General features: G+C 40.6%; 1 protein-coding gene across 1 annotated transcript in view; it reads left to right on the top strand.

The window, feature by feature from the left end:
* The window catches only part of PTEN (phosphatase and tensin homolog), a 54,559-nt gene extending 32,542 nt beyond the window's left edge, over positions 1-22,017 (top strand). The window contains exons 7-10 of the mRNA XM_064465007.1: positions 6,109-6,250; positions 8,530-8,696; positions 17,259-17,483; positions 18,469-22,017. Of these exons, the coding sequence (XP_064321077.1) occupies positions 6,109-6,250; positions 8,530-8,696; positions 17,259-17,483; positions 18,469-18,654 (720 nt within the window). The 3' untranslated portion in view covers positions 18,655-22,017. The remainder of the gene's footprint in view (positions 1-6,108; positions 6,251-8,529; positions 8,697-17,258; positions 17,484-18,468) is intronic.
* Positions 22,018-22,542: the final 525 nt, after the last annotated feature.

Below are 22,542 nucleotides of genomic sequence, written 5' to 3'. Positions count from 1 at the left end.
TCAGAGCCTGCTTTGTGAGGTGCTGCCATTTAGCTTCTTGTTACTTATCCTGAGGAGAAATGGGAGGATCTTATTTCAGAGAAATGATGTTCGTGGCTACAAGAGCTTTCTGTTAAGACCTTTCAGTGGTGCAGACAGACTTAGCAGTATGTTGGACCTTTCTGGCATGGTTATGCATCATTAATGGGAATTTAACCTCCTTATATTTGGAGAAGATTTCAAATAATAAGGTGTGCCTTACAAGGTCACTTCAGCAAGCTTCCCTGCTCATCTTCCATCATTTCATTGTGTGTTGGTAGCACAGCCCAGGGGGATCATCCTGGCAGGCCAGTTTCAGCCTACTTAAGTACAGAGCTCTCTGTGTTTGTGTAGTATTTGTATAAAGTATGAATTTCAGTGTGTAGACCTCTAATAAGGAGAGCTTCGTGTTTGAAGGCTCTTGAGAGCAGAAGTGTCACACAGTGAATTTTAGAATTTGGCTGTTAATTCATTGGAAGGAGTAAATAACTTCTTAGTTTGCTCTCTTTTACAAGATGGAGCTGTTATTCCATGTACTGCTGAGAAGATAGTTGTGGTGCAATACTAGAGTGGAGACGGTGTCAAGGGTTCCCATCAAAACTTTGTAGCTTTTGGTGTAAGGGTGCATGATAGTGAACAGTAATGTGACAGTGTGATGAATAAACAATGTAGATTACTCCTGCTAATAAAGATTAAAGAGCTGGATAAAATATCATCAAAACTACAAAACTTAACAAATACACAGTGAAGCATGTTGTACCTCAGTTTCTCTTTTGTGGAAAAAAGGTAGTATTTCTGTGCATTAGCGTGTTGAGGGTAAGGTCAGTTAGGTGTTCATTGTTACCCCAGTGGTACCTCTGGTGTGTTTGCGGTATCAGAGGACTTCATAAACAAGAATAGTAGACCCTTGTTTAGCTTCATTGTAAATATTGTCTGTAACCAGCAACTTTGTTCTGATTTAAAAGTCTCTACTGGAGGAGTTAATTATTTTGGTTGAAATTGGACGGGCAGTGGACATTGTCTACCTGGACTTCTCCAAGGCCTTTGATACGGTCCCCCACAGTCTCCTCCTGGAGAAATTAATGCGTTATAGCCTAGACAAGTGGTCTGTGCAGTGGGTGGGGAACTGGCTGACAGGCCGCACCCAAAGGGTGGTGGTAAATAGCTCCTTTTCCAAGCGGCAACCTGTCACAAGTGAGGTCCCCCAGGGATCAATATTGGGCCCAATGTTATTCAACGTCTTTAAGTGATCTGGATAACGGCATCAAGCGTAGCCTGATGAAGTTTGCTGATGACACCAGGTTGAGTGGGGAAGCAGACACTCCGGAAGGAAGGGCTGCTCTGCAGGGAGATCTGGATAGGCTGGAGGAGTGGGCCAGCAAGAACCTTATGAAGTTCAACAAGGACAAGTGTGAGGTCATGCACCTGGGGAAACATAATCCGGGAGTGCAGCACAGACTGGGACCCACCTGGCTGGAGAGCAGCTCTGTGGAAAGGGACCTGGGGGTTCTGGTGGACAGGAAGATCAACATGAGCGAACAGTGGCTGCTGCGGCCAAGAAGGCCAACAGGCTGCTGGGTTGCATCAAAAAGGGCATCACCAGCAGAGAGAAAGAAGTCATCATCCCGCTCTACTCAGCGCTTGTCAGGCCACACCTGGAGCTCTGTGTGCAGTTCTGGTCCCCGCTATACAAAAAGGATGTGGCCAGGCTGGAAGGGGTCCAGAGAAGGGCCACCAAGATGATCAGAGGACTGGGAAGCTGCCGTACAAGGGTAGGCTGGGAGAGCTGGGTTTGTTCAGCCTTGAGAAAAGGAGGCTCAGAGGGGATCTCATCCCCATGTACCAGTACTTAAGGGGCAGCTACAAAGAAGATGGAGACTCCCTTTTTACACGGAGTCCCATGGAGAGGACCAGGGGGATGGACACAAGTTGCTCTTGGGGAGATTCCAATTGGACACCAGAGGGAAATTTTTCACAGTGAGGACAGTCACCACTGGAATAATCTCCCCAGGGAAGGGGTTGACTTGGCCACGCTGGACACCTTCAAGAGTCGTCTGGACAGGGTGCTGGGCCATCTTGTCTAGGCTGGGCTCTTCCTGGAAAGGTTGGACTAGATGATCCCTGAGGTCCCTTCCAGCCTGGGATTCTGTGATTTATTTTTTTTTCTTCAGCTCCACTTGAGTGTGGTTATCTTTATGCAGACAGTGGGCAGCATGTGATTCACATAATCCTTAAAGTAGTATTTATAAGCAGGTATACCAGTGCAGGTAGGTTTGGGAGCTTTTTGTTCCCTTGTGGCCCATATTTTGGTGTTACATGTCAAGTGCTGCTCTCTGATTTGACACTTCACCACAGCTTTATATAACTGACTTCCTGAACTAAAAGTGAATGAGGCATCAACAGAGCTGTTTGTACCTGAGGACAAGAAAATGCACGTTTCTTTTTTTTGGTTGCTGGACCAACATATGCATGATGGACAACTGGCTTTACGTACCAAATTTTTGTTTAAAGCAAGCACACGGTGCACAGTTTGGTTTTAGCTGCTCAGAATAGTATAGCTGAAATCGCTGTTGCCACTAATGTGCATGGCAGTGTGTTTTGTGTTTTATTTTTTTTTTTTCCCCTGAGAGGGTTTAGTCCATGCTGGCAGGAAGTGTGAGTCTAATTGCAAGAGGAAGTATGACTAATTGGTCAAGAGAACAACCTCGAGTACTCCTGTAGCAAGCTTTTCCCAAGTGCCTGCTGGGAGAAGCAGCTGAACAGAGGCCTTTGCAACATCAAATGAGAGTTGTTGTAGATGAGGCTAACAGTCCCTAGATAGTCTGTTAATGTACTGTCATCCTGGGGAAGGTAGTGGGGAATAAGACGTTGCAGAACTGAGTCTAAAAGTCTGTTTTTGACCAAAAGCTGTTTTGTTTTTTTTTGTTTTCTATAAGCTGCCTCTCTTGACTTCTGTAACTCATCATAGTGGGAGGATGCTTTTTCAGAAGAAGGGAATGGCGAAGATTAGAAATCTAGTATTGGCTAAATGGTTATGTCTGTCAGTTACCACCACTGTAGCAGAACAGGACTGATTTATATTTTCTCTTTGAACCAAAGGAGACAAACTGTTTCCTGAAGTTGGATCAAGAACTGTAATTGTCCAGCCTCTTTTCAGAGCTGGGGGAAGAGTAAACCCTCAAAGTCTTGTGAAAAAAAGCTGCTGCTTTCATTGTTTGAAATGGTTAGCTTATCACCTGCTTTTTGTTCTTAAGATGGACACTGAAAAACTAATGTGATGGAGACCAACAACTTACCTTCCTACAGCTGGAGAAGGTCTTTATATACTCCCACTTCTGCCTTGAAGGTTTTATGGTGAGGATTGGTCTCAGAAGGAAGTGTAGTTACTCAACAGATAGGTATCTGCTGGGAACAAGTATTCAAGTACTTGAGCTAGAGACGATCCATTCAGGAGTGTTCTTTGACTGTCATACTGTTGTATTTTTAGGAACAGCTCCTAATAGTGGTATAACTGAACAGGAAATGGAAACCAATTATTTTGTGCGAGGAAGTCTCAGGATGACTGAGCAGGGTAGATATCCAATGTCTGCTGTGTCAGAGCTGATCGGTTGTGATGCCTCTTTGTTTGACCTACTCAGATGACAACCTCTGCTAAACCTGATGCCATAAGCCTAGTCTGAGGCTGTAGCTTTACTTTCACGGTAGGGCATGTTATTAGAGTGAATGTGGGAATATTATTTCTAAAAATGTTTGTTCTTCATAATTTTTTCTTTATAATACTGCCCATGCTAGTTTGAGAGGAGAACCAGGAGCAGCACGTGACAATTTTTGTAATGTCTATGCAGCTCAGCAGTGCCCTGTGAAACTTTGGCATAGGGACTAGAGAAGCTTATCTAATGTCCATTTAAAAAATGATTGTGGTGATTGGTGGGAAGTGTAAGCTTCTTGATGAGAAAATACTTAAAACTGCTTCCCTGTTCTTTATTCTTTTTGAGTAAATGTAAATGGGGATTGATCACACCACTTGCAATATTAACTTGTTGTAAGAATGTTCTGCTTTGAAGTCAGACCTTTAGAAAATGGAGAACTTTCTGTTCCACTTCAGTGCAGCTGGATCTTAGGATCTCAGGGTAAAGGCTATGTCTCTGGGGAGTGAAAATCTCTGGCTGGAGGAATAAAACTGCCCTCTTTGAGAATTGGTTTTGCTTTGAGATTGACTATCACTTTGCATAGCTGTGAAAGTGACTGTGTGCCCTTCATTCTGGTCACAGCCCTGGTTGTCCTGATAAGGCGTGCTGGGGTTTCTCCATGGGCACATCCTTTACAGCATGAAGAAGCTACAAGCAGAGAAGGATGTGTTTTCCTTACCTGCATGGCTTCCTTCTGGTTGGCAGCATTGGCAAATTACTGATTGTTTGCTCTGATGCTGGAATTTTCTCAGTCATGAAGCTCAGATCCCAGGAAAGCAAGCTAATTGGGTCTGATAACTACTGAGATGATATCTGAACCAAAAACATTCACAGAATCACAGAATGTCAGGTTGGAAGGGACCTCGGGGATCATCTAGTCCAACAATTGTCAGTGTAGAAGTACAATGACCTCCTTAAGTAGCAAGGTGCTGTTGGATAGTCTTTTATGTAATTTAGAAGCAGCGGAAGTGGTAAGAAGACATAATTATCAACTTTTTCTTTAAATGCAGGAAGAGATAAATGCTTACTAAATTAAACACATTCTGGCCACTCTTAGCTTACGGCTGTTGTAAGGTGAAGTAGGTATTAGAACTAACGGTTTTAGGAATACTGTGTTCTGGGTTTTGTGGCCAAAATGCTCATAGACTTCTATGTGAGAACATTTTGTTATCTCCAATTTTTGTAACTGCAAGTTTATTGGAATTTCACATTTAGTTACAGTATGGAAGTTTACCTACTGATGCTGTTGCAAGTATATAGTATGGGTTGTTATAAACCGTGTAATGCATTTTCTAGGGAATTAAATCATTTTTCATCTTTATTACTTTTACCTGAAAATGTTAGCTATAACAGCTTTAAAACTATTCCCTTACTTGACGTTTAAGTTGATTTAAAATCAGTAACTAAAATGTTTGTTGGTTATATGTTTTCAAAGCAAGTGTTTACTTCAGACTTGTAATTAAACTGAGAAGTCCTTCATTTAACAGTTCAGGCTATTGGGCCTATATTAATGAGACTTTCCACTTCTTATTTTTGCAGGGCGTTTTGTAATAGAAGGTAGCATCAGTCTTGAGTACAGTGATATTACCAAACAAAATTAGAATCTTTTGACTTAAACTGCTTTTGAAATGTAATTCCTGTATTGGTGCTTAAAAATTAATATGCTCAAGGCACCTCCTGCTTAATGTCTGACACCCCTCACCTCAAAAAAACCCGCAGCAGCATGAAACCATCTTTTACGTTCCCTCAGTGTCTCTGAGGTGTTTGGTTTGAAGATACGGAAAATTATCCATTCTTTGCCTCACTGCTTGGGGGGATGTTTGGAGATATGCACTAAAGTAACTGGAAAACCGGTGTCCTGCTTACTCGGTGCTGGGGACTGGTCAGTAATTAATCGCCTGGTGTTAGATAATGTGTCCATTTCTCTTAAATGGTCTGCAGGACAAGTACAAGACATGTGAACACATGCCTAGGGAGAAGGGGAATGTGTACAGAGGCTGTCTTTGGGTATGGTTTGAGGATGGATTATGTCTTTGCTAGTCCCAGGATGGTCCACAAAGAAGAAATCACTGAGGGTCGTCACCAGTTACTGTACCCAAAACCTCTATGGCTGGGTTTCTGTGCAGTGTAGAAAGCATTGCCGTGCTCCCCTGTGCTCCCTTGCTTTCTAGGTACAACCAGCTTAGGTGCTTTACTCTCTGTGCCGGTCTCCAGTGTAGCTGCTGCAGAGGTATGCTCAGCATAAATCACAATGGCTTATTCCAGGGGATTTTAGCTACCTTTTCATTTGTGTTTTATTTGCCCTTAGTTATATTCTGAGGGAATGGGCAGGAGCTCTGTTGGTGCTGATAATAAATTGTCTTGATGGGCTTTTAACTTTTTTTTTCCTCCCCTTTGTTAGGGAGTGACAATTCCCAGTCAGAGACGCTACGTGTATTACTATAGCTACCTGTTAAAGAATCACCTGGATTACAGACCAGTGGCACTGCTGTTTCACAAGATGATGTTTGAAACAATTCCCATGTTCAGCGGTGGAACTTGCAGTAAGTACCTGGCACGCCATTAACCTCCATTAGCTCTTGTAAGGAAACGCATTGACCTTTGAACTTGTTTTGGTTATGTGACTCGAAATGCTGCACATCTTGATCAATGAGAAGATCATACTTAAGCACTTCAAGTACTAAAATCTGCTGGGTTAGTGTGGTCCGTCTGCTAGCAATCTCCCAGGTGTAGTAAGTTGAGATCTGTGAAGGACTCATATGGTTGTTTCACTACAGTTATAAACTGGAAAGTATTTAAGCGTTTGAAGATAAATGATGCCATATATAAATTTGGATATCTGCTCCTTATTTTTACAAAAAGCTGGTTTGTTTTTTTTTAATGTAGCAACTCTTGGGAAACATGAATTGCTGAAAAACATTTGCTTAATGGTGTGCTGGCTTCCAGTGCAGCAACATCATTCTTCCCATGATGTTAAAAAAAAAAAAAAGGTTCAACGGGGTAAATATCTAATTAACTCTGGAATAAACTTTACTTTATAAGCCTCCATATAAAGTATTAATACACTTGTAAATGATAAATCTGGTTTGCTGATACACAGTGTGTTAGTAAGGAACAGCAGATTCCTTGAAAATTTGAAATACAGATATGAATTCACTTACATCCTTCTGTGGGCTGAGTTACAAGGCAGTAACTGCCTAGTGTTGTGTGTTCATTTTTTGTTAGTGGAAAAAGTCTTTCTAATGGTTTTGCTATGGGTATTACGGCAATGTGTAATTAATTCAAGAGCCTTCTGTGGCTTTGATTAAAATTGCATTATTAATATTGTTCTAAGGCAATACCTGAACATGTAATGCACATAAGAAACAATCAAGCAACCTGTCAGGCTAGCTGTATTTACAGGAGGAGGAGGAAGGGAGGAGCCTCTGCCAAAAAACTCTGCCCCTAGGATAGAGGTGTGGAGGTTACAGATTTCTGCAATTACCACTTATTTAATGTTTTGGATAAACTGTGCCATACCTGTGAAATCAAGCTACAGTTATGGATTGCTCACATGAGCATTACCTTTTTTGTCCAGGCTGTTAGCATGCTATTTTCACAGTAGGATGTTGGGATAAACAAAACATTTGCTAAGCACCTGAGAAGATCGAGTAACTATCAACTTCTTTATCTTTGTGTACTGCGATATTTTACGTTTCTGTGGAGTTCTCAGTGATTTTTCAGAATGTGAAAGTAATGGTATGTGTTATTTCTTTAGTTGTGTTACCTGCTGTGATGATAGTAATTTTACCAACACAAGATAACTTTCAATCTGACTTGCTTGTTGTCTTCCTTCTGCTGTAAAGTCACTGACCAAGCAGAGTTGTGTGCCTCGGGCAGAAGGAGGGATGACAGGGTTTCATGGCTCTAAGGATATGAGGGAGATAATTAGCAGTTCTATAGCTAGGCCATTCAGCAAGATAACGTGGGCATGCTTGGTAGGGACTTCCACAGCTCTGCAGGCGTGGTTTCAGTGTGGCTACACACTCTATGACAGGGTGGGGTTTAGTGCGGGTTGTCTAGAGAGCAGTCTGCATCTGATACAGAGAAGTCAGGAGTGAATGCAGAAAGACTTCGAGTAAGTTCCATTTAATATCTCTGGCTTTCATGATGGAGTTTGGCAAATTCCAAAGAAAATCTTCTTAGGCTGTAGCAAAAAAACCCTCATAATTTCAGCTGTTATGCTGAATATATGCAGATATAATTTGGAAAGCTATGCCATGGCTGGCACTTTTTTTGGTGATGGTGATTTACAGGATAGACTGTAAATAAAAACAGATAAAACAGTCTGTGTCTGTATAGTCTGTTGGTGCTGGTTGGTTTATGTATCAATGTTAAATTTTGTCTTTGTTTTTGTTTGTAAAGCAGTTCTGTTTGTGTAAGAGTTCGCTGTCATGCTGATGTGACTGTCCACTCTGCAATTCAAAGAAGAGACAAGATATAATAAAACCCCTCAGTTATGTTCATATAATACAGAGATGAGAGACAATATGCAAGGAAAAAGTCAAGATGTTGCTTCATTTAGTACTTTCTTATTATATTAAAAAGAAACAGCAACTTTCTAGGAACCCTATGGTTGCTTGAGTATTGCTACAGAGGACAATGCAGTCTGTTAGGTTGTTTCCAGTAACATCTAGCAAAGTGTGATGGCCTGTGGTGCTTAACTCTCAAGATGTTCACTTCCAAAATCTCATAGCTCATGACTGTGATTCTGATACTAATATTGTGCTATTTGACACTTCAAGGCATTTCTTACAAAGTCACACTCTCTTTTGCCATGCAGATCCTCAGTTTGTGGTGTACCAGCTAAAGGTAAAGATATTCACCTCCCCTTCAGGACCCTCAAGACGTGAAGACAAGTATATGTACTTTGAATTCCCTCAACCTTTGCCGGTATGCGGTGATATCAAAGTGGAATTTTTCCACAAACAGAACAAGATGTTGAAAAAGGTTGGTCTGGTTTTCTCACTTTTCTGGAAAACATTGTTGAGTTGATCCTGATGCAGGGCTGGGATGTTGGTTATTCTTCAGTGATGTGTAATTACAGTATTTAAATCTTTGTCTAGTTTTCTCAAGGAGAGAGTCTACCACAAAATGAAAGCTGGATATTTTGAGAGTTGGTGAGATTACATACAAAGGTTGGATAAAAATTATACTGGATATTTATTGCAGTCATTTGGGTAGTAGTGAGTAATCTAACTGAGGAAGAAACATTCTCGTTCTAAAAATAGGCTTGCACGCTGAGCAAGTTAACTCCAGCTGTTTTCTTCACTAAAATTTCCGAAGGTTTGAGCAGGCACAGAAAGATCCTGTCTGTGCTGTTGGCTGATTTCTACCCATCTGTCAAATTTGGTTGAATTTCTGAGATAATTAAGCTGCTACGCGCTTTGTAAAAGTATCTCTGCAATCTATTCAGCCGTCTCTCGGTTCCCAGCTGCAATGCCTTGACATTAGACATTTAGAGAATTCACTCAGAACTGAGAATTTTATCAGTGTCTCAGTTGTGGAAAAAATTAATCTAGAACTTATTTTGACACCAAAGTCAGCGAGTTCTTAAAGATTAATCCCTCATCACTGGGTTTCATTAATTCTGGTGCTTGTGGAGCTAGTTTGCATCTGCCAAAGTGAAAGGTGAGGGTGAGACAATGTTGATTAAAGGCTACCTTTGTATTTACTACTTAAAATTCTTTATGAATAGTTGTTCACTATTTAATGGATGTCGTAAAACTTAAGAGCATTCACTGAGAAAATCCTGTGTACAGACAAAGCATAAAAATAAGAAAATCCCAGGGTGGATTGGGAGACAAACGTAAGACTTATCTCACCACTTATAACTGCACGTAGGTTGTACCTACTAGATGTGCATGTAAATACAGACGTATGCTGTTTTGTGGGCCTGTTCATTTACAGGGTGTTAACTAGTTTAATGGTGTCATTTCTCTCTGGAAATGTTGTTTTGTTTGCTATGTGCTGATGTCTGCAAAAGTTTTTAAACAGTTTCTTAATGGGAATATTTTATTCTGCCTGCTTAATGAGATGTTGTAGTTGCTCAATGCACCTATACGCAATGCAGAGAACTGTAAAATAAAGCATTTGAAAAGTGGAAATTATACTTTAAGTCGCCATTAAAGTTACTGACATTTAAAACTGCAATGCGCGGGAGCCGGTTTTGAGGACTGACTTTTAAAGTTGCACCCAGATAAGTATTGTGGGCTAGACATGAGGGAATCAGGGAGGAGATAAAACAAAACCCAAACATCTGAGACAGTCCTGTTTTATCCAGTCTCTGTCCTGTCTTAACTGTGAATTTGTTGTTTCTTTACCATCCTCCATAACACATGGATTGTGAACAGACTTTGTAGGAAGCATTGAGCTCCACTGCCCATCCTTGAGTAAGCCCCAGAAATATCAGTGCACATCGCCAGTGCTGAATCTTGGCTCTGTAGCACAAGGAATGAACTCCTGTATTTGTTTTATCTCTATAGAGAGCACTGAGACCCAGCGACAGCATAAACTAGAGCTCCTCGTAATCACAATTTCTGTAGTATAAATTTGGTCTTCAAGAGCGTGTAAAATGGTCTGCAGAAACGCAGCAAGTGTGTTACTACGCTGTAGTTTCATTTCAGAGTCATTATCAGCCATGGTTTCATTTCTTAAGAACATCTTTAGTTTCTGAGTAGTTGGGTGATTTTTTTGTCTATTCTTATCAAGTACCCTAAATATTCAGGTTCTGTGGGCTAGAGATAATGCAGAGGTGCTCCTTTCTCAGTGTGTTTGGACTGCTAGGGCCAAGAAATGCTGAGATGGTGAAAGCTGCTCTTTCCATATCTGCAACCTTTTCTGAGAGATGGAAACTGTCCCTTCACCAGACGGAAGTCTTTTGTAAAGAAACCGCCTTGATAATCTGCCTCAAAAATCTGTTGAATCTAGTGTCTAATTGCCCTCAACCTTGTGTAAGAATGGAGGCCAAAAGAAAGTAGGTGTATGGTGTTACACAATTCTGGTAAGACCACCTCTGTTAGCTCTGCTGTAAATGGAGACACGATTTGAGGGCATCCAGGACTGGGTCCGTGGTTCCTCTCAGATGTTAGTCTGTTTTATGAAACCACTGGTCACGCCTTCATGTTGAGAATTAGTGAAATATTCCATCTCTGAAGTGTGCTTTGGCACTAGAGGAGATTCTTCCACATGGTCCTTCTGACAACTTGTTACGTACCGTGACTAAGATGAGAATAGGGCAAAGGTTAATATTTGTGGCAGAACACCTACCTTGGCGCAAAGTTGAACACATTTCTCTGTACAAGTGTTTCACATCTGTGCCTGTTCCTTTTCTAGATAAACTGACTCTACGAAGTTTTTATTCAAAACTTCTATGCAGTGATCACTTAATGAGGAACAGCATAATTAGGAACAAAAGGATCTTATCTTTCAGAGATACTGGTTTATTTCCATGTGTTTACGAAAGCTGGAATTACAGGTCTGTTGCTTGTCACTGGTTCTTGCTCTTCTAAGGTTTTCTGTTCGCAGATTTATAGGTAGCTGCTAAGCAAGTTTTCTTGCACACACTTAAAGGCATCAAATACCTACCTGGCTGAATTTTAACTTTCCATAAGAAACCTAATTAAAAAAACCCTAATGACATTAATTAAAAGTGTAATTCCTGATCTATTCTGGGCCTCAGGCTGGAGAATGGCTGTCTCATTGCTGGGGATAAAGGAAACTCCTGTGTCCTTCTGCTGGGTCTGGTTTGGTGTTTGATACCACTGATCTCAGCTGAAGTGTTCCAGATTCGCTCACCTGTACTTGCTTTCAAATTTCTTAGTCCTCTGAAGAACAGTAGCATTATCTGCAGAGCTTTCTAGTATAGAGACTCCTCCTCAACTTTGATCAATTTCTTCTTGGATAGAATTATTGTGCATGAAATAAAAGAAACTTGAATGACTAAGTGACTTCAAACACATTGCAGTGTCAATGTGAAATTTAATGCAGTCAAGTGTCCTGTTTTTTTAATGGCAAAACTTAAGCAAATTCAGTGGCTAGCAAGAGCTAACCTCAGCCAAAGGATTATTGCTGCTGGTAAGAGGGTGACTGCTTTGAAGAAGTTACCCTGTTTCAGCTCTTCCATACTATGGCACCTGGCATCAGTTAGTAAGTCCACAACTTTTGGTCTTTTCTTGTCTAATAAAGTTGTTTGTTATTGGACCATCAGTATGATGTAGCTATGTCCTTTTAAGAATGAAATGCATGCTGATATGAGAACAAAATGGCTTGAGGCTTAAGTACAGTTATGTATGAATTTCTGATGGATAGAAGTTAGTAATTTGAGCGGGGTCAAGCATGTTTGTTTTATTTCTGATTTGTAGCTATTCTTCCATCTCAAACTGCTGCTGTAGTCTCTCTAGTTTTGCTTCCATGTATTTGTGTGAAGCCTTTTTCTCCAGTAATTGATGTTGACATGATAATCTTAAAGTATTTCAGAATATCCTTATATCACTTAGTTCAATGAGAGTCTGTTTAAAAATAATACAGAAGACCTCATAATCTTCCTGCCTGCCGAGCCTGGGGGTAAAGGAGACCTTTTTCAGAAGTCCTTCCAGTATAGATAAGAGGGAAACATTAGTGTGGGTTTGTTGTGTGGTGTGTTTTTTTTTTTTTTAGAGTCACTGCACTGCTGTCTTATACCCAGACTCCAGCGTAGGCAGGGCTGACAGCAGTGCTTGAGCTGTTGGGTATGCCATTTCATCTCTTGAGCTGGATAGATGAGAAGTTCTGCTACACAGTTCAAGATACTTTGCATGATTGTTGTTTAGCAAACACTGAAAAATGAACTCTGAAAATGTCAGAAGACTAACTGTTGATCTGAAAATGGTACAAGAAGTTCCATCAGCCATGACTACTAGAAGGCTGTAAGGCCGGCACGGAACAGGCTGAAACATGATCTCCATCTTCCAGTTACTGGGTAGCATCTCCAAAACCCTTAGCTGGTGCTGCAAAGTAATTATAAGTGCTTGTAGATGTCTGCAAAATTAAACTCTCAGGAGGATACAGGAACGTCTAGCTGATGGTTTAAATGATCTTGGATTTGGATCTCAGTCTGCAGTTAAAGGCAGATACCAGCCTTAGGGTGAGGTACATTTTCCTGTCAGTCTGAGAACTGAAAAAATGCACACAGTAGGGGTAGGTATTGTATGTCAAAATAGTGTGATTAAATCGCTTCTGTCCCTCCCAAGTGTCTGATACTGCACTGTAGATTCTGTGATACAGATTTGGTTGTGAGAAGAATTAGAAGAAATACACCTGCAATATATGTTTTTTTAAGGCAGGTGCCTGTGATGTAACTGGAAGTGAAGCAAAACACATTCAAAAAAAGCCTCCAGTTAATACTTATATTTAGAAGCCTATCCATTAAATTGTGTTCCTGTGAGCACTTCATGTGGTATTCTGATTTGCTATATAAAGCCCAAGTTGAGTTCATGCCTTGATTTTTATAATTCCTATCTTTGGCCCATATTACATGAACTTCCTTCGTTGTCTCCCATGAAATATCTTGGAGCCTGATGCCTTAGGTGAAGTTGGCTGAATCCTCGCTTTGAATAACAAATTTCGGTTTTCAGTGAAAGTAGTGACACACAGTTATCAGCCTTAAGAGCTAATTCCAAAACACATGACCAAGTCTTCCTTCAGTTTGAGTGGCTGTGCCATGTTCCAGTACCCATGAACTTAGTTTATTAAGCTACTTAAGTTAGTGTAGTGGGAAAGGAAGGAAAAATAACTTGATGTTTTAACAAGCTTGGAGGGAGATAAAAGGATAAATGACCAGCTCAGCCAAGTGATATTGTTTAGTTAGAGTCCCTCAAGACCTCTGCATATTTAGTCCAAGGAAAACAGATTAAAAGATGTCTAGTGAGAAGTTTGTCTGTCTTGTCTTCTCCAGACTCTATCAGTAAAGCTGAGACCCTGCAGTTGCTTGTTCAGGCAGGCCCTTAAGGGCCAAGTAAATCCTTCCTGGTTCTGCTCTACATGATGAATTTTAAGGTGAGGCATGACAAAACCATGCCTTCTGCTTCTGCTGGCATTGGTTTACATCCAGTGGCCTTGTTTGCTTTGGCACCGCTTTCCTGCAAAGTGCTTCAGCACTATTGGTGTAAGTGATTTTCTATCCGTCTGCTGCAGTGTGTTCATCAGCATTGTCCTCTCCTCTGCTGACCTCCCTGGAGGTGTCATGGATGGCACTGAGGACCACACCAAAGTGCATTGCTGCTTCTACGTTGAGGTCCTGAAGAACGATGAAATATATTAGTACCATCACCCCAGCTACAAGACGTGGGATCTTCCTTAACTGTGGTGATGGTATGAAAAAGCATTTCTCTAAATCCTCACTGGAAGGATGGCCTCTTCACCAGTGGTGAGACTGCAGGTGGTATATCCACCTCCTTAAAGAGCTGTTGAGTGCTGGAAACATCAGCTCAGGTTTGCCTTTTCCTGCTGTTTATTGCAGACGGCATGTGGACTCCAAATAGCTCCATTCTATAGCTGGAAAGCTCATGCCATTGGCTGTTTGTTTTGACCTGAACTGGTCTTTTGGTTTGAGCAGGAGTAGCCATCTCATGTCCTTAGAGGACTACATATAGTTTGAGGGACTCACCATCTGGGCATAGGAGGAGCCTGGACCACCTGAAGACATCTTCATGGGGGTTTTGCCTGCTGCCACTTTTCTTCATGAGATAGCAGCAGCAGCAGCAGCCAGGCTGATGATTTGTTGGAGCATTACAGAGAATACACCCTCTTGCCCAGGATGTTCTTCCTCTACTTCCAGATCCTGGGGTGGGCATTTGTAAGGCTGTTTCTGAGGCAGTGTTAGTGAAGAAGAGGGTTCTAGGTGTATGAGAAGTTTGGGCCTGGCAAGAACCTACCGACTGCTGCCTTGCATGGATGAGCTCCAACAAGGCTTCTTCATTGATGTGATTACTTGAAGGGACTTAGTGGCAGTGGCAAACATCTGTTAGTCTCCCAAGACAACTGTAATTACAGCACATTAATTTGGTAGATTTACTTGATTCCCAAAGGTGCAGGAGAGGCATGCATTGAAGTGGATAACTTCTTAACTACCAGAAGTGTTTCTGATTGAATTATTTAACTTCTGTCTTTGCAATCGCACTTCCTTACAGGTTGGGGGTCTCTTAGGTGCTTGCAGAAATGCACACAAGCTGGAAGTGGTTTTGTATGCTTTACCTAAAATATTGAAAATGGGTCTGCTGACCTTTGGTAGAGAAGGCAGGTAGAAGTTGTTTCATCAGACACTTCTGAATTCCCAGTATTTGTGTGCTTACATGTTTTCATTCATTTGTGAGGAAGAATAATGTAAGTTAAGCAGTAGTACAGCTCTTCCCTGCCCCCTTGTTGGCCCAGAAAAATGTGATATTTTGCCGCTGCCAAAGTGCCCTCAGCAGGGAGGCATGATCGTATGATACACGCTAGACCAGCTTCTGTTCCACCTCTGATTCCCCATCCTGCTTACCAGCAGAGGTGAATAGCTAGGAAGATGGGGCAGGACCTGGACTTTCCCATAAGAAAATGGAATTAGATCTGTCTGGTAAATGAAAATATGGACATTAGCTAAGGAGGAGTAGGTTTGTGTTCTGGTCCTGTATAATATCAAGGAGTGTTAGATTCTGGTATGTGCTAGCTTTATCACCCCTGCAGGTTTAACAGAAATGCAGAAACAATGACTATTGTGGGAAGACTGGCCGTTTGCATTTTGGATCTTTTGCCTGAAAAATCAGAGTAAAATAGAAGGTTTCGTGTGTAAAGAGGAAGGAAACGTAGCTCAGTTTCAGATGAAGTGCTTAATGTGCTAGTCAGGATGAACCTTGTAATGGTAGTTGATCCTTGGAAACCTCAACTCTTGAGTGACAAAAGTATGGTAAGCGATGGAGAACTAAAACAAGAGCATTCAGTGCATCCTATGGAGCTATTTAGCTGAGAGTTTAAGGGTTAAGTTCCTGGGCACATCATCTTCAGAGATTGACAAGCCAAGAGCAAAATACTGCTGCTTGTTCAGTAGCACATGTAGGGATAGACGCAATGACTCACAGTGCTGCCCCTGTACTCAGCACTGGTGTGGCCACACCTTGAATATTGTGTTCATTTTGGGTCCCTCACTACGAGAGGGACTTTGAAGTTGCTGGAGTGTGTTCAGAGAAGGGCAGTGAAGCTGGTGAAGGGTCTGGAGAGCAGGTCTTCTGAGGAGAGGTTGAGGGAGCTGGGGGGGTTTAGCCTGGAGAAGAGGAGGCTGAGGGGAGCCCTTCTCGCTCTCTGCAACTGCCTGAAAGAGGGTTGTAGCAAGGTGGGGATTGGTCTCTTCTCCCAGGTCACTAGCGATAGAACGAGATGAAATGGCTTCAAGCTGCATCAGGGGAGGTTTAGATTGGGTATTAGGAAAAATGTCTTTACTGAAAGAGTGGCCAGGCATTGGAATGGGCTGCCCAGAGCGGTGGGGGAATCACCGTCCCTGGAGGTACTTAAAAGACGTGTAGACGTGGCACCTCAGGGTATGGTTTAGGAGACATGGTATTGTTGAGTTGATGGTTGGACTTCATGGTCCTAGAGGTCTTTTCCAACCTTAATGATTCTATGATTCTTCTATGACCCTGCTAGTCATGATAAGCATGTAATATACTGGCTGATATCAGCTAGTTCTCCAGTGACTTTTTAAAATCACTGATACAGTTGTATTTTGCTTCTTTGTACAGGTATACCTGTTGCAGTGTTAGAGCGGGTAATCTAACTTGTACCTTTCCAGCTGTTGATGGTCACCTGTCAAGTTCTGCTTGAGTTGAATATACTTAAACTGTCAGTGCCTCATTTTCTCATTAAAATCTTCCTGTTGAGTAGAAGGACAGCACATACTTTCAGAGTCAGACTTTCCTTTAGTACTGGTCAGCAAACATATGACTGGTAGAAACCATCTCCATAAAGCAGTAATGAATCCACTACGATAGAAGTCCTGTAATTGTACAGTGTTTTTGCTCAATTATCACTATTTCTTTATAAAAATAGCCTTGTGTTACGCAGGAAGCTATGGGGTAGGATGTTCTCTGATAAATATTATTCACGTAAGCTGGTTTGCACAGTTTGTCTGGGTTTGGCTACTGCTTGGCAAGGTAGGAGCAAAATAAAAATATCTTTATGCCTTGTGATTACAAATTTAACACTTTGTTGTAATCTGCTTTTTTTGTAGGTATGGTAGACTGTTTTAAAACCTACTTTTGATAAGGAGTGACTTCTGAAAGCTTAATTGGTTAAAACTGAGTTTGATTAATGCAGTTTTGCATATTGTTTAGGAGAATTGGTGAAAATGTCTTTGCATGCAATGTAACCAATGATATACTGTTGTCCAAACAAGTTTTGTCTGATATTACTGATTTGTTTTTGACCAGCTGATGATATTAGTCTAACGTGCCACTAGTGAATACTAAAGCAAGTTTCTTCTTTGTGTTCTTCCTCCCCCAGGACAAAATGTTTCACTTTTGGGTAAATACATTCTTCATAGGACTGGATGAAAATTCAGACAAAGTAGAAAATGGAAGTCTAGTTGCAGATCAGGAACTTGATGGTATTTTCAGTACAGAGCGCTCAGATAATGATAAGGAATATTTAATCCTTACATTAACAAAAAACGATCTAGACAAAGCAAATAAAGACAAAGCCAACAGATATTTCTCTCCAAACTTCAAGGTCAGTATATATTATGTGTAAACAAAGCTGAAGAGCTGCATGACATTATCTGATTTGTCTGTCTTGCCTTATGGAGGAACCAATTGAAAGTGCTGTCTGTGTAGAAATTGAATTAATGTATTAGTATTGCCACCAGTTAGCAAAGCTAGCTTTGTAAGTTTGTCTGCTTTTTGGGAAGTCAGTAGATGTTGAGAGGCTTCAGGTTGTTCCAGGTATTTATCAAAGCCATAAGAGATGAGTAGTAGAAGACCAAGAGACCCAGGTAACATCTTTTCCTGTACCAGCTGCATTGCCAAGAGCTCTGACCGTTGCACAGTAATTCCTGAGTTGATTTGTAGAGGTGCCTGCTTCATGGGAGTACCTTAGCCTGTGAATTTAGCTTTGAGCTATATATGATCCCTTGCCAGCACTATTTTGAAAAAAGAAAAAGGCATCTTTTTAAGCGTTTTAGCGTTTTCTAACTTGCTTATAAAATACCAGTTAGACCCCAGCAGTGCTCGCTTGAAGGAAATGGTTGTAGTCGCTTGATGGAATGTTGCTTTGGATCAGACTTCGCACATGCACGCACACGCATGCATCACCCATTATAGAATGTTTTGTTCCTTTCTGTGCACTTTTATTACAATCTCTTTTGTGCGCACAGAGGTCTAGAAGGTAGGACAGTTGAATAGCGTAGTGTGGCATGGCCTGCCGCGGTGGTATGTCCTGCAGCTGTAACTCAAGAGTGCCAGGAGTTGGTGCGGATGTGCAGAACTCCTTCAGCTGGGCCTGAAAAGCCTTGACAGTTCTTTATTTTGTCAGGGGTGGTAGTGAGAGGCTGGCTAACCTCTGAAGAGCTCTTGCTTTATTTCCCTCTTTCCAGACTAGAGGGAGGAGCACTCGTGATTGTGTAGTGAAAAGAGCCATGCTGTTAAAAATTGCATTGTTACCTGTGCTCGGTTAAAGTCCAGATTCCCTTTTTAAATGTTGTTTTTTCCTTTCCCAGGTGAAGCTATTTTTCACAAAAACAGTAGAAGAGCCATCAAATCCAGAGGCTAGCAGTTCAACTTCTGTAACACCAGATGTTAGTGACAATGAACCTGATCATTATAGATACTCTGACACCACTGACTCTGATCCAGAGAATGAACCTTTTGATGAAGATCAGCATACGCAGATTACAAAAGTCTGAATATTTTTTTTATCGGAGATAAAAAAACACAAAAAAACCCCAACCACGAAGAGTGACAAACTTGAATAAACTGAAAAAAGGACCTTTTTAAATGGCAAAAGGACATAGTGTCAGATTACCAATTATAGGAACAATTCTTTCTTGACCAGTCTTGTTTGCCCTATAAATCTACAGGGTTTGACACTTGTCCAGTTGGAGGAAAAAAAAAGGTTACGTAGCTCTGATATGTATATACCTTTTTGTGTCAAAAGGACATTAAAACTTCAATTAGGAACTATAAACATGGCACTTTCCCATTTTATTCCAGTTTTATAAAAGTGGAGACAGACCTAATGTGTATACGTAGGAATTTTTCCTTTTGTGTTCTGTCACCAAACGAAGTTTCAAAAATATACAGGTTCACATCCTGCCCCTTTTTTGCACTTGTGTGGCAACAGAAAAGTCTGCAGTTGGCTAAGAGATGTTTCTAGAATGTCCTACATTCTAATGCATGTATTTTGGATGGGGGATGGAAAGTAATGCTCAGAAAGGAATATAGTCAGCTGGAGCTTGGCCTGTGTACCATATCCGGCTATTTACATGCACCTTTCTTTAGCATGCTACCGTAATTCATCCTGGACAATTGAAGAGCCGCCGCTGTCACTGCTTGTTGTTTGTGCATTTTATTTTTTTAAGTGTAATGGTGCTAGAAAAGGCAGCTAGAGGGAGTGATTCTGTATAGGGGTGCAGGAAGGAACCTTCATAACGTCCTAAAGACTCGTAAATGAAGGGAGAAAAATTATTGGGGTCACAGAAAGGAAACACAGCAACAATGACTTAACCATACAAATGTGGAGGCTATCAACTAAAATAGGGGCTTGAAACAAATTGTTACAAAATTGGACAATGATTTATTAGTTGTTTTTTTCCTGAATTGTAATGGCTGCTCCATCTCCTGTGTAATCAAGGCCAGTGCTAAAAGTCAGATGCTATTAGTGCATACATCAGTCAACACCTTACATCTCTATTATTAGTTTTTCAATCATACTCCTGCTGTGAATACTTCATGTGCTGCCTTGCAAGCTTTTTTCTCATTAATATAAAAATATTTTGTAATGGTGCACAGGAAATTTCAATTGGAGATTCTCCAGGTTAGTGTTTGTTTTGAGGATTTATGATGCATTTATTCAATCAAACCTCTGTAAACTGTTCCACCGCTTTGACTTTACACATTCTATTACAATGAGTTTTGCAGTTTTGCACACTTTTTTAAAAAAAAATGTCATTAACTGTTAGGGAATTTTACTTGAATACTCAGTACCTATGAGGTTTTAAAAACAGACATTACACATGATATAGAGGAAACCAGTGTTGCAGTAAATTCTGGGCACTGTGTGCATATGAAGATATGTACTTTTTAAAAGCAGAGCTTGTCCCAAATACATTATTTTATATTTTTTAAAAAAAACAACAAACAACAAAAAAACTCAAAACCAAACCACCCAACAAATTATATTTCTAAATGGGCAGTGTTATATTATTTGTTAGTAGGAATATAGCCAGGAGTAGGGCTTGAGATTCACTTTCGGTGTATAATTGACATGCCCAGACTGCAGATGACTTAAGAGTAGAACTACTATTGCATACAGATGTGAAGTAGCTGACAAAATTGTTCTCTCTAAAGTATGCCATGAATAGCTGTCCCCAAATTGACGCTTTTTTTAGGATGTAATACACCTCCCCCCTTAATTAACTTACTGGTGCTGACATTGAAGTTCATTAGCTGTGTTCTCACCTAGATAACAACTGTGTACGGAATCTGTAAGGGCCCTGTACAACAGCATTAACAGTAAGAATTTGACTGAGACAAGGCAGGACTTCCAGTAATTACTATTGGTAAACGAAGGTATAAAGTGCTTTTTTTGGTATCTGTTGATCAATTTTGCTCATCAGATTCACGATTCTAACTTCTAACAAAGCTGATAAATATTTTCTGACTTCTAGGTTTAATTAGACTTTAATAGCTTAATGGATCAAGATTGCTGGTTCCAGTGCTTATTATTCCCACTGTTATTGACAAGCAGGAGGTGGTTACCTTGGGATGTGATGTTTAACTCTTACCCTTCAAATCATGTTTCATCTTGTCTGTTTCTTAACAGTTGAAAGTTGTGTTGGCTAATAAACAAAAATGTTTATGCTTTAAAAGTATTTGGATATTGGCACTGCTGTGTCCCACTTTGGATAATAAAAATTGGAATGGTGCGGTTCCGGTATGTAACGCTGAGGGCCGGATTGGAAATCATGATGCAATGGGCTTTTGCACTGTTATTTTCCTTTGGAATGTGAAGGTTGGAATGAGGGTTTTGATTTTTTTTTTAATGTTTTGATGTCTTTGAGAAGCCTTGCTTACATTTTATGGTGTAGTCATTGGAAATGGAAAAATGGCATTATATATATATTATATATATAAATATATATTATACATACTCTCCTATACTTTATTTCAGTTACCACCCCCATAGAAGTTGACAAGAATTACTATGACTGAAAGGTTTGAGTCCTTATTAAAACTTTATTTATGACAGTATTCATCATTAGCTTGAACTGCATTCTGTAGGTAATCTTTTCTTGAGTTTCTGGACTGTATGCTTAAACCTTTTTGGACGTGCAACAGCTTACATGTCTGAAACTACTTGAAGGCATCACTTCGGTAAGAGCTTACTGTTAGGCCCTGAAGCATCCCCCAGTCATTGGTAGCCCCACTCAAAATATTTGCCACAGCTATTAAAGGGCAGTTGTATAAATAGCATCCGGATTCGATCCTGTGGCGCACACTGTAAACTGAAGTGGAGTTTACATGCAGCATCAAATGTTTCAGCTTTCAAAAAAAAAAAAAGATGCTAGTGTGCAAGTTCCATGTTTAGTCATAGCAAACGTGTGCAATATGTTAACGATGCCTGTGGTTGCCACGAAGTGCCTCGTTTACCTTTTAAATACTGTTAGAAAGTGTCATGCATGCAGATGGATGGGGTGGAACTGTGCACTAAAAGGGGCTCCAACTGCAGTGTTTGGCAGAGCTGCCTTTCTCTGCCAGTTCAAATTTTCAGTCTGTTTTCATATAGCATATATATATAGATACTAAAAGAAAAAAAATCAGTCTGTTAAGCAGCCTTACTCTGATTCAGCCTCTTCAAATACTATTGTGCTGTGCAACAGTGGCTCTGTGTGTAATGCTATGCACTGAGAATACACAAAAACCAAGTATGACATGTACAGGATAATGCCTCATACAAATCAGATGTCCGTTTGTTATTGTGTTTAACAACCCTTTATCTCTTAGTGTTAAAACTCCACTTAAAACTGATTAAAGTCTCATTCTTGTCACTGTGTGGGTGTTTTATTGAAGTATTTTGAGTATGGAAATGGTCAGTTAAAATATTTTGCTTGTAAGCCATGAAATTTTGAGCATGATCACTAGAGCAAAGGATGCTCCTTGTGCGTCAAGGAATTTTAGGGAACTGTAGCTTAAAACCCGTTTACATGCAGAAACTTTAAACAAGTGTAGGCATTGGAAGCACAGATTGCGTGCAGGGAGATCAAACCCTTTCCTGCAGTGCTGTCAGGATGAGACGCAGGGCTGCTCTCATGGGGAGCTAAACCATTCTTAGTCTCCAAGTAAGAGAAGTCTTTCCGAAATGCACTTTACCTTATTTTTTAATACCAACCGGTGTATCTCCAGCAAAATGAGATAAGAGTCAAACCTGAGAACTCTTTTCCTAAAGTAGCTTTAAACTGGCAATGAGATGCATTTTTCCCCAGTGGAAAAAGCATGCTCAACATGTATATGCAGTATATAGTTTGAGGCTTCTGTTTGTGGTGTTCATCTATTTTCACACTGGACTTAAAACA

This window comes from Phalacrocorax carbo, chromosome 13 (genome assembly GCF_963921805.1).
Source record: "Phalacrocorax carbo chromosome 13, bPhaCar2.1, whole genome shotgun sequence".
Lineage (NCBI taxonomy): Eukaryota > Metazoa > Chordata > Aves > Suliformes > Phalacrocoracidae > Phalacrocorax > Phalacrocorax carbo.
This window is presented reverse-complemented; position numbering and strand designations above follow the sequence as displayed.